We start from the raw sequence: 16198 nt of genomic DNA, 5'->3' as shown, positions 1-16198 counted from the left end.
TTGCCCTGCTGAACTATGTCCAGTACCCAGGCATCTGATGTGATTGGTTGCCATAAAGGGTGGAGTCATGGAGCCTTTCCAACAGGTGTTGAACGTTGTGGGAGTCACTATTTCATGGCGGAGGCACCTTTCTCAGCACCTCGTTTGCCTCTCCACTGGTAGTTTTTGCAGAACTCCTTTGTGATCACCCCATGGGTGATTGATAGTAATACTGCCGCCTCTGGTAGGATGAGGATGTGCCAAGGGAATTATTTTTGTTGCCTGCCCTGTAGTGTTGCCTCCGAAATTACCCTTTGCTGCATCTGTATCATTTTTCAGCTTTTCCCACATTTGATCCACTTGTGCATTGGAGATGATTTTCTCCTCAGCCACCAGATCCTCCCCCACTTTCCCAGGACTCTTCTAGAAGGTGTTTGGGGTGATCTGTTCCTCATTCCTATGTGCCTTGTCACAACGCAAGAGCAGGCTGACCGAGTTGGCATTCCAACAAAGTGTTACTGCCTGAAAAGCTATCCTCTTTCCTGCCGCCTTCGCTCTTTGTTTGGGGGGATACGTCCCGTGGCCTGGGAATGCACGCTTATGCACCACTAAAGAGATGGGTGGTAGTTGTCACTGGATGTACATGGGACTGCACCTGGGGGTGATAACTAGGTTTCACAGGATCTTTACATGCGTCAGCTGTTGTTGTAAGCAACCCTTTAACGATTGATAAGCATTACACCACGTTATGTTTTTGATAACGCCTCTCCAAGGAAGTTGTGGTCTTGTCTTCCTCTAGGACACACATACTTACTTTGTGACAGCTAGCTACCCTTTAGATCACCTCTTGGTAGGAGGTGGTTTCATGCAGCAGGGAGGATCTAGCTAGGTAGGCATCTGGGTCTGTCACTCTGTGGGTCCATTTCTTTGATCTCCCAGTGTTCCCCCTGCACATCATAAGGGTCTTTAAGAAAAGCATGGCTTCTCTCCCCTTATGAAGGGTATGGTGACCCCTCAGGAGAATATGGCTAAGGGGGCATATGAGGAGGAGGAGAATGTGGGTGAAGCAGGCGGTTGCGGAGAGGGAAGAGTAGCAGGCTTAGCTGTTTGAGGTGGAGGGCTAGTGCCCTGGTCTTGGAATTTTCTTTGCTTTGGTGCCTTCGACTCCAGAGAAATCGGCCCCTCAGAGGTGAGTCTCCTTTTTTGTGGGAGGGTCTCGGTCAGTCAGTTAAATTCTGCACCAAGGCTCTAGCAAAACTGTTTGTGGTGGATAAAACATGCGATTTTATATAGCATCAAGCTCATGCAGCAGGCATTGAAGAATCAGGTCAGACTCCTCAGACAGGCATCGATGAGGCGTCTCTTTTTGAGTCTGAATGCACCCTCAATGGCTCAGTCTGTTTCTGCGCCAAATTAATTCATCAATGGAGCTTTCGTGTAGATGCGGATTTCAGTGACTAGCTGGATTTCAAAAATCAATAACATACGAACATCTACACAAATTACATGAGACAGTAGATGCATACATTTTATTCACACTGGTGCAGAAAGTGAATATAATAAAGGCAAAAATAGAAAGTCTACATATAATTAAAGGTTTTGTGAAGCCAATATTTCTTCGGTAACGTATGGAGGCATTTTTTGCTTCTTAAATGTGTTAAAACTACAGTTCAAAAATTATTTACAATCCTGGAGGCATGCTAGATTTATTTTGATATTATTGTTTTGGCGTAGAGTGCGAACAGCTGTTTTTATCAAGCCTTAAACTAAAGGATTACCATCATCAAACACAGAAAGAATGGCTACTTTGAACTATTTTTTTTAAACATATTTATTGGTTTTTACATACATTTGTGCATTCTTTACACTCACTCTATTGTAGACATTTTTCCTGCATTTCCTTTTAACAATGTTAAATGTTAGGGATAACCCAAGATCCCCTGCTATCTACACCCACATTTTGAATTTATGTGCAGACACAATGCTAATTCCTGCAATTTGTAAGGAATGGAGCTTGGGAAGTTCAAGTTAAACATTTTAACTGAACTGAATTAGCAGCACAAAGTGTGGGAGGGTTTGTTTGCAAAGTGTTTTACCCCTGCACACTGTGATGCCTCTCAGAAACTACTAGCAAGACTTCGTTTCCTCTCTTTACATCCCTGTAACCATTTCTTCTCTGTTTTGTAGCTGTATGGCTTCATCATTTATGATAACCTGACCATGGTCACAGCCTCATTGCTGCACCACTTTTGGCTTTAACTTCTTGGTCCCAGACATAAGTTGGTTAGAGGGACATAGTAGCGTAAAATCTGGATCCGTAGGTTTATGATAAGGCTGCAAGAAGCAGATAAGCAGTGGTTTCTAAAAACATGGCCAAGCAATGGGATCTTAACACTCATTCCACAGTATGTATGACATCAAATACTTTTTTCATAGAAAAAAAGATAGATTGTAGGACGATTACTTTTAACCAATACAGTGACTGATTTAACCTTAATAAAGGCAGATGAAGTACAGATACTGTACATTAAATATGCAGAAAATTGTCAACTCCATGATGTTACGAATTATTTTCCTGCTTCTAGACAACTTAATGTCATTAAATATACAGCGAGCCATCTGCAGGTCCCACATAACCTACTCCAATTAACAAAACATCTATCAGAGTCCATATTCCAAGACCTCCAAAGCTGAATAGTTTTCCAAGTCCTTCACGCCACTGGCCCAGGTAAAAGCGATCTGCTCCAAATCCTCCAAGTGTAATGCTGCAGGGAAAAATAAAACGAACGTTAGACAATACTCCATTATGAGATCTTAATTTATAGTCATAACATTTAGAATCTCTCTCTGCAGTGTGGGAGCCTGGAACACACACCAACTGACCACGTTGATGTAAAGGTACCATGAAAAATAGTAATAACTGGTATTAAAAATATATTATACACACACTATATATGAATATATATACACACACATACACGTTGCACATACCGCTCAAGCATTCCTTGGTTCCTCCCCCCTCCAAGACACCCCGAGATTAACCTTTTTCTCCCAAATCTCAACTGAAACGTTTCTCAACGTTTTACAGAAAGTTAAAAGTGGTTCCCCATCAGACCCAGCCCCTATTAGTAAATTGAAGCTAGTTGCTCCCACTATTGCTCCCCTTTTTACTAAGTTGATCAACGCCTCCTTTGAAAACGGTATAGTCCCGGCAAACTGGAAAAAAGCCACAGTCAAGGCTCTCATAAAAAAACCGCACTTAGATCCCACAGATCCTTCCAATTTTAGACCAATTTCATTGCTACCAGCTATGAGTAAAATAGCCGAACGAGTAGCAAATCATCAACTTTCGGAATTTTTAGAGACCAACCATCTTCTCCGCATGTCCCAGACAGGCTTTAGACCAGGACAAGGGACTGACACCGCATTGTTAGCCGTGGTCGAAGAAGCTAGGGGCATATTGGACGTAGGAGGATCAGTGGCAGTGATCCTCCTCGACCTGAGTGCCGCCTTCGACACGGTGGACCATGCAACCCTTGTCCAGCGCCTTGGTCTGATAGGAGTGGCGGATTCCGCCTTGGCCTGGATCTCATCCTTTCTCAAAGACAGGTCCTTTCAAGTTGCTGACGGGTATTCCATCTCCAATGCTCAGTCTCTTAGGTGTGGTGTGCCTCAGGGTTCTTCCCTGAGCCCCACACTTTTTAATGTTTACATGGCTCCCCTTGAGGATGTTGTCAAGCCATTTGGCATTAAATCAATAATGTATGCTGATGACACCCAGCTTGTCGTCTCCCTTAACCAATCAGACAATGCCTTGTCCAATCTGAGCAGCTGTCTGGAGAAGGTGCATCAATGGATGTGCGAATCAAGGTTAAAACTAAATGGGGAGAAATCTGAAATACTCCTCTTAGGAACCTCCAACAAAATCCCCACATCCCTTCCTTGGCCACCATGCATGGGAACACCACCTATTCCCAAATCCGAAGTCAAGCGCTTAGGGATATGGCTTGACCAGGATCTAAGTTTCAAAACTCAGGCGAGAAAAACGGCGGGAACCTGCTTCGGCCTGATAAAGATGGCTCGAAAGATTCTACATCTACTCCCGCTCCAGTCCAGGAAACTCCTGCTGCAGGGGCTCGTGAACTCCAGATTGGACTATGGAAATGTCCTGTATCTGGGGGCCCCAGCCTCGGTTGTCCATAGACTTCAATGCGCACAGAATGCGGCGGCTAGAATCCTCACAGGAACCTAAGCGAGGAATTCGGCCAAACCAGCTCTCAGAAGCCTGCACTGGTTGCCAGTAAAGGAGAGGGTCAATTTCAAGACCCTGTGCATTACTCATAGAATTCTGCACAATGAAGGCCCTCCCATTCTTAGGACACTTGTGACTCAACAACAGTCAACTCGACAATTAAGATCCAACTCTCTTTCCCTCGCCAATGTCCCTAGAATTAGGAAGGCCAGAACAGGCGGTCGCCTGTTCTCCTATAATGCTCCTAAACTTTGGAACGCCCTTCCTCTCTCCCTGAGGCAAGAACATAACCACCTCAGGTTTAGGAAACGCCTAAAAACCCTACTTTTCCCCTGAGCTCGTCTCCCTGACCCTTCCTTCCCTCAGTACTGTGGTCTCTCTTTTAGCGCCGGGATGCCCTAGGGTAGCTGCGCGCTCTAGAAAACCTAAAATCATATCAATCAAATCAAATCACATTTTATACCAAAACCTATTACAAATAAAAATGGTTTAAACCCGAAATAAAGAAGCAACCTGCGCGAACCATTTTTCTTGCTTCTTTCATAAAAGACAAATTAAGGGCCAACTGCACTGTCATTTTAAGGCAAGGACGAGCCAAACGAATCCCAGCATGCAACACATGCTAGTTGATCGCTCAGTTCTGGCTTTCTTCGGGTTGATGAATTTCACAGAACACTGGATCCTTCCATTTTCAGGTGTACTTGCTTGTTAAAAATTATATTGGGAACAATATTTGTCCTCACTCAATATTTTTAAAATCAGATAGGTCATCAAGATTTCTTTACTAGAGATGGGGTTATCATTTCGCTTTTACATCTGTTGCAGTGGTTTGAGACCCACTTTATTGCGGCATAATTATAATATCTTTTAGTGTACAGTAGTGCTAAACTCCTTAGGCCTCACTTCTTGAGCATTCCTAAGGTTCTAGATTTTAGGACCGAGCTAATGAAATCCAGTGGAAAACTGGACTTCAAAGCTAGTTCAGAAGTAGTTGTTTTTCACTCCAAGTACAAGTTCCATTTCTTTACACTAGCCCAGTTTTCCCATTTTTCTTACGGCTGTCTCCATTAAAAGGGATGAACTTGCTATGCTGTTCTAAAATCTAATAATTTAATCAACATTTGATGAAAGCAAATACAATTTTAGGATTGGGGTATAGCAGAATGAAAAGACGGTCTTCCTTTGAATGGCTTCGTGAGCGCTGGGCAGTTTGTGATACTCTTCACAGATCAGATTCTGATCAGGCATACATGGTTGGAATCATGAAGAGGATCTTAGGGGACAGCAATATCTGCAGAGCTGCTGCCGCTTAGGAGGTCTGGTGCTGTAGACCTCGTTCTGCATGCATTAATTCAGGGGTTCACCCCAGGGCTGCTGGCACCCACCGAGATTTAGGATCCCCGAGTCTGGGTGATCAACCTGACAGGCCTGTTGGAGGGGTCTGGTTGCCGCATTTACGTTGGCAAGCCACCCCTCCCACCTGCACCTGATGACTAATAATGGCCAACTGAATTTCACATAGCTTCCCCCTACAATGGGCACTTAAGAATTATATCATGAAAGCTGGGCCTCGAGCTAGTGGTGCCACACACTATGTCACTAACCAATCCTTAATGGGCAGCAGTGGGGGGGACCCATAAGCAGCAGACATCTTTTTTTGGGCAAGAGGTTGAAGAGCAATTTACTGCAGGTTGCAAAGTTCCTCTTTTGGACCGTCTAAAGGTAATTTTCCATGCATACTGATCTAGTGGTAGAAAAAGGAGTATGGCACCTATGTCTGAGTTATGTATATGAACTGCATTTCTCCTCTCTGCAATTGTATTTGTGATTTTATTAACCGTTTCTAAAGATCAGCAGGTGGGCACTGGACCATACAGACTGGCCTCACTGCCTGTTAACTACTAGCCATATAGAAAATGAGGGGCAAGACGTACCAACAGCTTTCTTTTGCATAGATGCTCATAAGCAGCAAGAGGAAAACTTATCAGCTTATTTCAGATTCCAGCATGGTTTTGATAAACCTTTACGGACTTATGAATGAGCTAGAAGACACTAAAGCCTCAAATACAGTGAAATAATCATTAGCCGAAACAATCAGTTGAAATCCACAAGGAGCGGTCACTCTTCAAACCCCAAGTTAGCGAGATAAAACTCCAGGAAGCTCTGGGAAGGAGGTTGATAAAATACTGGACTGGGGATGCTGACCTGTGGAACTTCTAGACTAAGGTCAAGACTTGGAGAACAGAAGCAGAAGAAACCATGTCTACCTACATGGCTTTCCATAAATAGAGGAAGGAGAAGGTAGGTCAGGCTTTTTGGCGACTTTCCTACCCAAGCTACTACAAGTGGACATTTGCCAACCTCTAGAATGCCCAAGAGCCTTCAGACTGAAATAGACCAGGAACACTGGAAGAGAATCCCAGACACAGAAGAAAATGCCCCTCCTATGACACCAGCATGCAAGGAGCATCGTTCAGACAGGCACCACAGCTTACATTTAGAAGGCCACTAGTCTATTCTTTACCACCAACTTCTGCTACAAAATAAGTGTGCTCTCAAGAAAATTCCTATCCTCCGTCCTGCATTAAAATATTCTATACGGGCGTTATAGATTTGCCAAGAATGCTGATAAAGGCCATGGAGAGAACACAGGAGTTTGAAGAACCTTAAAAACATCAAATCTTTCCTGGATCAGAATCAGAGGGAAGTGATTCTTTCATCTCCCAGAGAGAGAGAGTGGGCCCCGTAGTACCCACTAAGACTATGTTGGAAACCTGTAAGATAGATGCTGGCTCCTTGCAAGTGCTACACAGTCACCTTTCCAGAAATGTTTACAAACAATGGGGAGAGGGAGAGAAACCTTCGCATGACCCGCACTCACCACTCATGTTACAGAGACCTACTTTTTTTGGTCTACTGGTACAGTGCAAGTATCTATTCATTTTTTTAAATATATTTTTGTATTTGTAGGGCGTAACATTTATCCCCAAGGGGATATCACAGCGCTAGGTAGATTCCCAACCTGTCCACTGAGACAGTTTCATTAAACCAAGGCATGAACGTCCTGCCATCCATTTACCAGGAATGAGCCAAGCTTTCAATTCTTTCGTAGACGTATGATTATAAATTAAATGAATGCCCAGAGTAAAGAGTTCCATTGAACCGCAGACAAATAAGAGAAGGAACGGACTCCTGATCGGACCTTTCTTATTAGTTTAGTTCTGGCTAAAGCTAAACTGCAAGATCTCTGTTTGCGAGTAGGTTTGTAAAATTTTATTCTAGCTAGTAGAGTCCCCAGGCACACGTTTTGCAAAGCTTTGTGAGCAAACCATAACATTTTATAATTGGCCCTCTCGAGCATAAGCAGCCAATGCAGAGAAGTTAAGCAGGCTGAAGCAGTGCCAAATCTATCCATATTGCAGATGAGCTTGGACGCCGCATTTTGACCAACCTGCAATTTAGTGAAAAAGTAATTAGCCATGCCTATAAACAGAGCATTGCCATAGTCCAGCCTACTCGTTATGAGGGCTTGGAATATAGTTTTCACCAAGCTATTGGCCTCTCTCATTTATAGATAACAGAAAACCCAACTCACACATGGTTCTTTGAGGCATGCTTTATCATTAGTGCCTTCTCATCATCCAGGTAGGTGAATACCACTTGAATGGGCTTAGCAATTGGTGGACGTTGGATGTATTTTTTGCTGGATAGGCGCAGGAATCCAGGTGTCTAAAAAGGTCTTTGGCTACACCCAAAGATTTCTCTTTTTTTCTTTTTTTTTTTTTTTTTTTTTTTAACTATGGCACTCTAGACAGTTAGAAATAGAAACAGAATGTTGTTTGAAATTACATTTTTTATACATCCATTGTGATTTTGCCTACCGAGAGTGCTAAAGCCATGAAAAAGGTTTGTTTTACTACTTTTGTATTTGTATTCATTTACATTATAGGTAATTTAATGATTCCTCAAACTAAACATTAATAAGAGCTTTATAACAAAATTTGGTTTGCATGACAATGAATGCAGATTAGGTAGGGAGTTCCCTAGCCCTAAAGAAGGCCTATGGTACAAGTGGGAACCAGATATAGCTGAAATGCATAGTCAGAATCAGGCCATTGTGAATTTTGAAAGGAACTACAACTATTACTCATGTTCTTTTTAATGGTTCCTTTAAATCCTTCACAGACCCATGTGTACAATTGAACATTGGTTCCAACAAATTTCTGTATTATCTACAATTGAAACGCTGCCTTACAAGCAATGTTGGTAAACAGCCATCCATCACATCTGACTGCACCCCACCATCACATTTAGAGAAGTGGGGTAGCTAAAAAAATATATACCTGGCCTCTATGACACGTTGATCGGGGAAGCGTTCTGTAAACCCACAGCTGCAAATCACTGAAGTGGCAACCCTGTACCCAAAAGGTGCATACTGAAGCAGAGTGGTCTGAACTATTGTTACTCATGACAATATCAGCACTGTAGAGTTTAACTAAACCCTATCTTGCGAGGTATGGCAGTCATGCTGAAAAACTCGGGGACTTGCATTTGAGTCGCTTCTCTGTGGCAAACAACTGTTATTTAGGTGGTTTGCTGGCCCTCTGTCACAAAACACCACCACCACTGGCAGAAGTAAAGTATTTCCTGTCTTTATGAAGACTTGAAGAGTATCTCATCATGGCTTCCATTCGAATCACAACGCGTTTGACTCAGCCTGAAATATTTAATACATGTAACGACTGTATCAAAAAGATGGGCTTACAATGCTTTGTTTTCTTAGAGACCATTTTCCAATCATCTTAGAATCGAACAATCACAGAGTTATTTCAAAACAGCCATACAGTTTGTGCCTCTAACAGCGAGGAGCAAAGTAGCACCTTGATTCACTGATAGAGTATCCAGGTCAAGAATCCAAAGAGGACAAAGAACAGCTTTTAACAAGGGTAAGTCATCTCTTTTATATTAACCAATCACAGTTTCAAAAGAGACTTCCAAACCACTGCAATACATATGCTGCACAGATGTCCAATTGATTTTCTGCAAAAAGAAGACACTACTTGTAAGATGGGAAGTGATATACTACTAACTGATTCAGCCTTAGAACCCACCCCATCTTCAGTAAATGGATATCTTAAGTTCTCTACTTCTGAGAAAGAACAAAAAGGTATATCCCAAGTTAAACTAAAAGGAATTACATAAGTCTGTACTATATTAACATTTCAAAATGTAGATCATTGTTCACCTTCCGAACACCCCTCTTCCAGGGAACTGGATTGTGAGGTTGGATCTCAAAGCCATCCCTCACAGTTCACATCTGTTTCCCTCACAGAACATTTACTCATAGCTACGATCAAATATACCAATGTAATCGTCGTACTTCTGGTCCTTTTGGTAGCATGGTCCTTCGAAAAATTGCCACACCATCACAAAAAAGATAATCAAATATCAGCAGATTTTTACGACTGGCAATTGAGATATGTTGTTCATGTCTTAGAATGCAGTCATCAGTAAACAAACTACAATCAGCAACTATCCTCTGAACAGTTCTTCAACTTCCAGGTAGTTTTAATGCCTTAACCTTGACGGTTTTTCCGCCGCGGTGCGGGCATTCTAAAAGGTGGGCAGGGCTTCGTCGGCAGCACTGGGGAGGGAGTGCTCCCATCGGCCGACGGGAGCACAGAAGGGGTTAATGAGGACAGAGTATATATATATATATATATATATATATATATATATATATATATATATATATATATATATATATATATATATATATATATATATATATATATATATATATAGTTTTTTTTTCTTAACCACCAAGTTGCTCCGTTACCAAAGGCACACCATTGAACAGCCGGTGCAAGTCCCAGGGACGGGCTTTCCCTGTATTTTCAATTTTTCACCAAAAGATTACTCGCACTCCACCAGGAATATTCTTAATGCAGGTTTATTTTGATGCCTTTTACAGCAACAGCTCCACCAACGCGTTTCACAGCATCCGCTGCTTGATCACGGTTACAAACAATGGTCCATTTTCTATTTCTGCTTTTGTACTAGTAATTCACAATTGCCTTATAATGAGGCATTGTGGTACTTGTAGTGATTATTTACAATTCTAACAAATAAATGACGTACTTTACTTGCCTATATTTACATGCAATTGTTATGGGTAGCTGGCATTGATTTATGTGCGATCATGCGGGGGTCATTCCCGTGAGACATATTATTATTGAAACCCCATATTCTTTGCAGCTTAGTGTTTCTTTAACACTGATTGACCATAATGTAAATTTTGTATAGGGACTTAGTGCCCTTTTTTCATTTACATGTCAATGGTTGCTAATGGGTATACAATTACTCCTCACTATGTTGTTTCACATATGTATTAGGGACTCAGTGCCCTATCATTACCCTCACTCTGCGCACTATTCACATATATACATCAATTTCCAGTCTTTCACAGGTGCACATGTAGTTCCTCGTCTCCATTGAGACCCCCAGGTGTCTTAGTTTTAAAACGGACGATTAACCTTGATTCCATACGACGTAGAGTCATCAATCTGTTTCCCCCTCTTTCCTTGACTGGAACTGTAACCAAGCCACTATACGTCATGTCTTTCCAGGTCTTTTTTTCTTTTTCGTGAGTCAACATATGTTTTGCCATGGCATAACTTAAATCATGATTCTCTATAGCTCGGATGTGTTCCAGTATCCTTTTCTGGAGAGGGCAGATGGTACTCCCAATGTATCTTTGTCCACAAAAGCACTGCAGCAGATAGACCACATGAGTTGTTTTACAAGTGATTATGCTTTCTATTTCAAAGATCTTTCCTTTTGGATCCTTTAGTTTGGTGAGATTGCGTCCAACTTGACAGGCTTTACATTGGCTGCATTTGGTAAAGCCATTTCGTTTTTTCTCTAGCCAATTTTTAGATTTTTTTGTTCTTTCAAAGTGGCTATTGACTAGTTTGTCAGATAGAGATGGAGCTTTCCTGTATGTTATTTGTGGGAACTTGCCAATCTCCTTTCCTATATCTGGATCCTTTTCTAGGACATGCCAATACTTCTGTAAGGCTTTGCGTATTTTGTGACTTTCTTTGGTATAGGTTAATATCATTCTGATTGGTTCCCCAGTCGTCTCATGTCTTTCTTTTTCTTTGTCTTGTTCTTTTTTCGGAATTAAAGGTGAAAGAAGAGCAAGAGAAAAAAAGTAGACTTGAAACATTAATTCCGTAGTCAATAATAATATGTCTCACGGGAATGACCCCCGCATGATCGCACATAAGTCAATGCCAGCTACCCATAACAATTGCATGTAAATATAGGCAAGTAAAGTACGTCATTTATTTGTTAGAATTGTAAATAATCACTACAAGTACCACAATGCCTCATAATAAGGCAATTGTGAATTACTAGTACAAAAGCAGAAATAGAAAATGGACCATTGTTTGTAACCGTGATCAAGCAGCGGATGCTGTGAAACGCGTTGGTGGAGCTGTTGCTGTAAAAGGCATCAAAATAAACCTGCATTAAGAATATTCCTGGTGGAGTGCGAGTAATCTTTTGGTGAAAAATATATATATACATATATATATATATATATATATATATATATATATATATATATATATATATATATATATATATATATTCAACAATAGGATATCCATGTTCATAAAGAAGGAAATCCTCCGGCACTCGAAAGAAGGTATTTTATTTTCAGGCTTCTTAATTCAGAGTTACATCAACGCGTTTCGGGAGTCAAGCTCCCTTGATCACGATGTTTTTGCCGCCATTGCGGACTGGTTAAAATACATAAAAGTGGTAGTAAACAGTGTAAACGGACATACAAATCATTGTTAAGCTGTCTCACAGTGCGGTGGCCATTTTAATACTTGTAAAAGAATACCTCATTCAGCATTAGAAGGGCGTTTCATATCACAATAAATGCCAGATTTTATGTTTAGAAACCTCATATTCACCTTAAACATTTCAGAACCAATGGATATGTAATCAAAGTAAAGTGCGCTTTAAAATCAATTCCATTTTCTGAAAATATAAACATACATAATATATATACATAATATATATATATATATATATATTGGGAAGGAACAGCCGTGGAATTTGAGAACTACTTTCGGATCCTAAATTCGTCAACTTCCAACATTCATTTTACATACCATATAAGCAAGGATAGAGCAATTTTCCTTGACACAGAAATTTACATCAAAGACAATAGAGTGGAAACGACACTCCACAGAAAAGATACGGCAACCAATTCGATCTTACATTTTGACAGCTTTCATAAATCTTCGGTCAAAGAAAATATACCGTATGGTGAATTTTTGAGAGCAAGAAGGATATGCTCAGAAAAGAATGAATGGGAATCAAAAAGTAAAAACATGGCTCAAAGATTCAAAACCAGAGGATACCACATGGCTATTATCAACAAGGGATGGCAAAGAGCAAATCAGAAAGAAAGAAAAGATGCTCTGAGAACAAAAAAATCAACAACAAATGCAACCGATAACCCACCAAGTGAAAGAAAAGTGAGACTAATATTGGACTACACAAGAGAATCAAAACAAATTGTGAACTCCCTCAGAAAAAATTGGAAACTTTTGCAATTAGATCCAACAATGGGAAAAATAATGGGCAATCACCCTTTGGTTACATTTCGTCGAGCAAAAAACCTGAGAGACAAATTGATACAAAGTCATTTCCAGGACAGAACAAAAAAGAAGAAGGGAATCCAATGGATGAATACGAAAGGATTCATCAAATGCCAACGATGTAAGGTCTGTCAAATTGCTACTAACAAAAAAGAAGTAATGTTACCAAATAAAAAATTGTGGAAGATCAACCAATTGATAGACTGTACAACCACACACGTGGTATATGTAATCGAATGCCCGTGTGCACTAAAATATATTGGAAGCACGAAGAAACAATTCAAACTACGAATCCTTGAGCACATCAGAGCGACAGCAAACAAAGACAAAAACAATGCTGTTGCAAAACATATGGAACTGATGCACAACAGTGACTGGAAACTCCTAAAAACCTATGCACTGGAATGTGTATTGCCACACGAAAGGGGCGGAGACCAAGAAAAACAATTACTATGCAGGGAATCAAGACAAATTCTAAACTTCCGAACGATGAGCCCTTGGGGTTTAAATTTGAGTGAGGAACTTTACGTACATTTATAATCAATTGGACTTACTACTGTTCTGAGATATGTGGACTAACAGCTGAATTTCTTTATATGTTCTATATATGTCTTTCTTTGGAAGGAGAGACAGAATGCAATAGAGGTGTTGAGAAACTGTATATAAAGGAGTGGGAATAATGAGAAACATTGGGGGATAACACAGTACCCTATGAACAGTATGGAATAATAATGATATGAGAAGGGTTACTTTACAGGAATGTAGATGGATGTATGTTGGGGTGCTTAAACAACCTTAACGGGAATTAAATAACTAAAACGCAGAGTTGAGGGGGTGTTAAGGTGAGGACCATCAGCCCACTAGAGGGCCTCAATAGATGTATAAGTATGACAGATACTCACTAGAGAGTTTTGAATGGAGAATAGATGGTAAAATAATTGTGCCCACCAGAGGGCGAACACCCGACATCCACCTTAATGGGGAATTTTTTTTTTTTTTTTGATAAATGTTATGATACAATAAGCGTCATCCCTGAAATGTTCTATGAAATGTACAGAAATGTATTACTTGATTGATTATGTTGACACATCCATAGAGAGATAAGAGACTGTATTGACCCCAATGTCAGAACTACAAACACTTGTTTTTTTAATGTAAAAACTACAACTCCCAAGCTACTTCCTGTTGTTGGACAGGAAGTGAAATCATACTGATGGGTCTCAGGCCGTTTTTTTTGAAAAATATAAGAAAGAACAGCAACATTGTATCCTTACCGTGATCAAGCAACAGTACGTTGCGAAACGCGTTGGTACTATGCGAGGAATGCTGCCTTTTTGAACAATAAAAGGAAAATTTGGGAAATATATCCTTTGTTTGAGTGCTGACTTATGCTATCATTGATAGCTCTTTGGAGGATATATATATATATATATATATATATATATATATATATATATATAAATTCTCAATGCTGTTAAGCAGTGCGCACTAAGAAGCAGGTTGCTTTAAAGTTGTTCTTCATTCCCAAATACGCTACGCGTTTCGACACAGAAATGTGTCTTGGTCACACGATAAACTCCGACTGATCCGGCATGTTAAATAAACAAACAAGGGTTTGAACAGGTTTGGTTCAAGTCACATGATTCTTAGTATACCTAAATCCGCCATTACAGAATGGAAAACTGCATCGTTTCTAGACAGTAAAAACAACTTAATCAGATATTCTCAGTTGCTGTAATCTGTTCAAATGTTGTATCAACCGTCATCAATTAATTTCATTATGAATTTCTTCATAATATAGTAGGAATAAATACTGTATTACTCTATGGTATATTGTATAGCAAGAACATGATTTAAACAATAAACATATTTCAAGCTTTGATTGTAAATGCTACTGAATTTATAAAGCATTTAATAATCAGTGATCAGCGAACGTCATTCTCTCGGTCTAGTGCCTTTATCTTTGAACGTATGCCTTCATAAAGCACATTCTATATACTTGTATAAATATATATATGTTGTGGAGATCCTTAAAGGCTAACACCAGGGCTTTAAAGTTAACACTCTTTTTTACTGAGAGCCAGTGTAGGGACTTTAAACAAGGGGTCATGTGTGTCCGGGAGTTGACCCTCAGTACGGCCCTGGCTGCTGCGTTTTGTACCACCTGTAGGAGGCCAAGTAGGTATTTGGGGAAGCCCAGGTAAAGCACATTGACATCGTCCAGCCTTGACATGATCAAGGCTTGGACCACTGTTTTCCTATATGCGATAGGGAGCAAAGGGAGGACGTTTCTCATAATTTTAACAGCCCAAAGCACGTGCCGACAACGGATTGGCTCTGGGACTTCAAATACATATCTGCGTCCAGTTTCACTCCAAGATTATTTTACGGTGGTCACTGGGCTGGCTGGGGGACAAATTCTGGGGCCACCATTGGCACCAATCACCCAAAAAAAGATAATGTCCAAAAAAGATAATTTCAGACTTATCGGAATTACAGAGCAGTTGGTTGGATTTGAACCAAGCAAACACCTTGGCCAAGCATATGCTGATTTTGTTACCTCTTAACGCCATATCTTTCACACAGGTAAACCACAGCTGAGTGTCGTTGGTGTAAGATATAACTTTTGCTCTAAGCTGTTCTACAATGAGTGCAAGGGGGGCCATATATATATTAAACAGGGTTGGACTTATATAGAGGGTGCAGTTACCCTAAAGATAGGTAGCACATTGGCTACGACCTGTCTCTCCCCTTAACATCCCTAAATTGAGTATTTAGGGGAACCCCTGATGCCAAGAACTTGGATTTTGACGGACGCAGAAGAAGAGGACAAAGAAAAGCCACAAGAACTAAAGACTGCTGTGGACTTTTGGCACAAAGCCCTGCCCGGCTGCCCCAGTCACGACAATCATGACCAAGTGACTCGTCCTGCAGCAGAGCAACTAGCAAGAACCCCGGTAGACTGCCAGCCCTTCGCAAATTGCCAGCAATCTCCCTCGGAGTAGAGGTGCTACTTCCCTGCAGTCTGCAGGCACCGAAGAAGCAGATTCCGGTTTTCCGTGCTGTCACTCCCTGGGCAGACCGACGCAGGAGTCCCCCAAGAGGAGGTACCTGTGCTCCTGAAGATCAGATACACCCCAACCAAGTGGGAGGACACCAGGACCGCACAGTACCAAAACCTGGGGAACCAGACCCCTAACAGTACCATGACCTGTTTAAGTCTAGTTGGGACTCTAACATAACCAAGATCGGGCAGACGTCAAGGGACGACAGCACAGCAGAGACC

The 16198-nt window shown here is 40.9% G+C and overlaps 1 protein-coding gene across 1 annotated transcript in view; it reads right to left on the bottom strand.

Moving 5' to 3' along the window:
• Positions 1 to 1792: 1792 nt before the first annotated feature.
• TM2D3 (TM2 domain containing 3) overlaps positions 1793 to 16198 on the bottom strand; it is a 76034-nt gene continuing 61628 nt past the window's right edge. The window contains exon 6 of the mRNA XM_078684932.1: positions 1793 to 2744. Coding sequence (XP_078541058.1) covers positions 2579 to 2744 — 166 coding nt within the window. The 3' untranslated portion in view covers positions 1793 to 2578. The remainder of the gene's footprint in view (positions 2745 to 16198) is intronic.

The sequence above is a fragment of the Lissotriton helveticus genome, chromosome 3_2 (assembly GCF_964261635.1).
Source record: "Lissotriton helveticus chromosome 3_2, aLisHel1.1, whole genome shotgun sequence".
In the NCBI taxonomy this organism is placed as follows: Eukaryota; Metazoa; Chordata; class Amphibia; order Caudata; family Salamandridae; genus Lissotriton; species Lissotriton helveticus.
The sequence above is the reverse complement of the archived record's forward strand: the minus strand, read 5'-3'. Positions and strand labels throughout refer to the sequence as shown.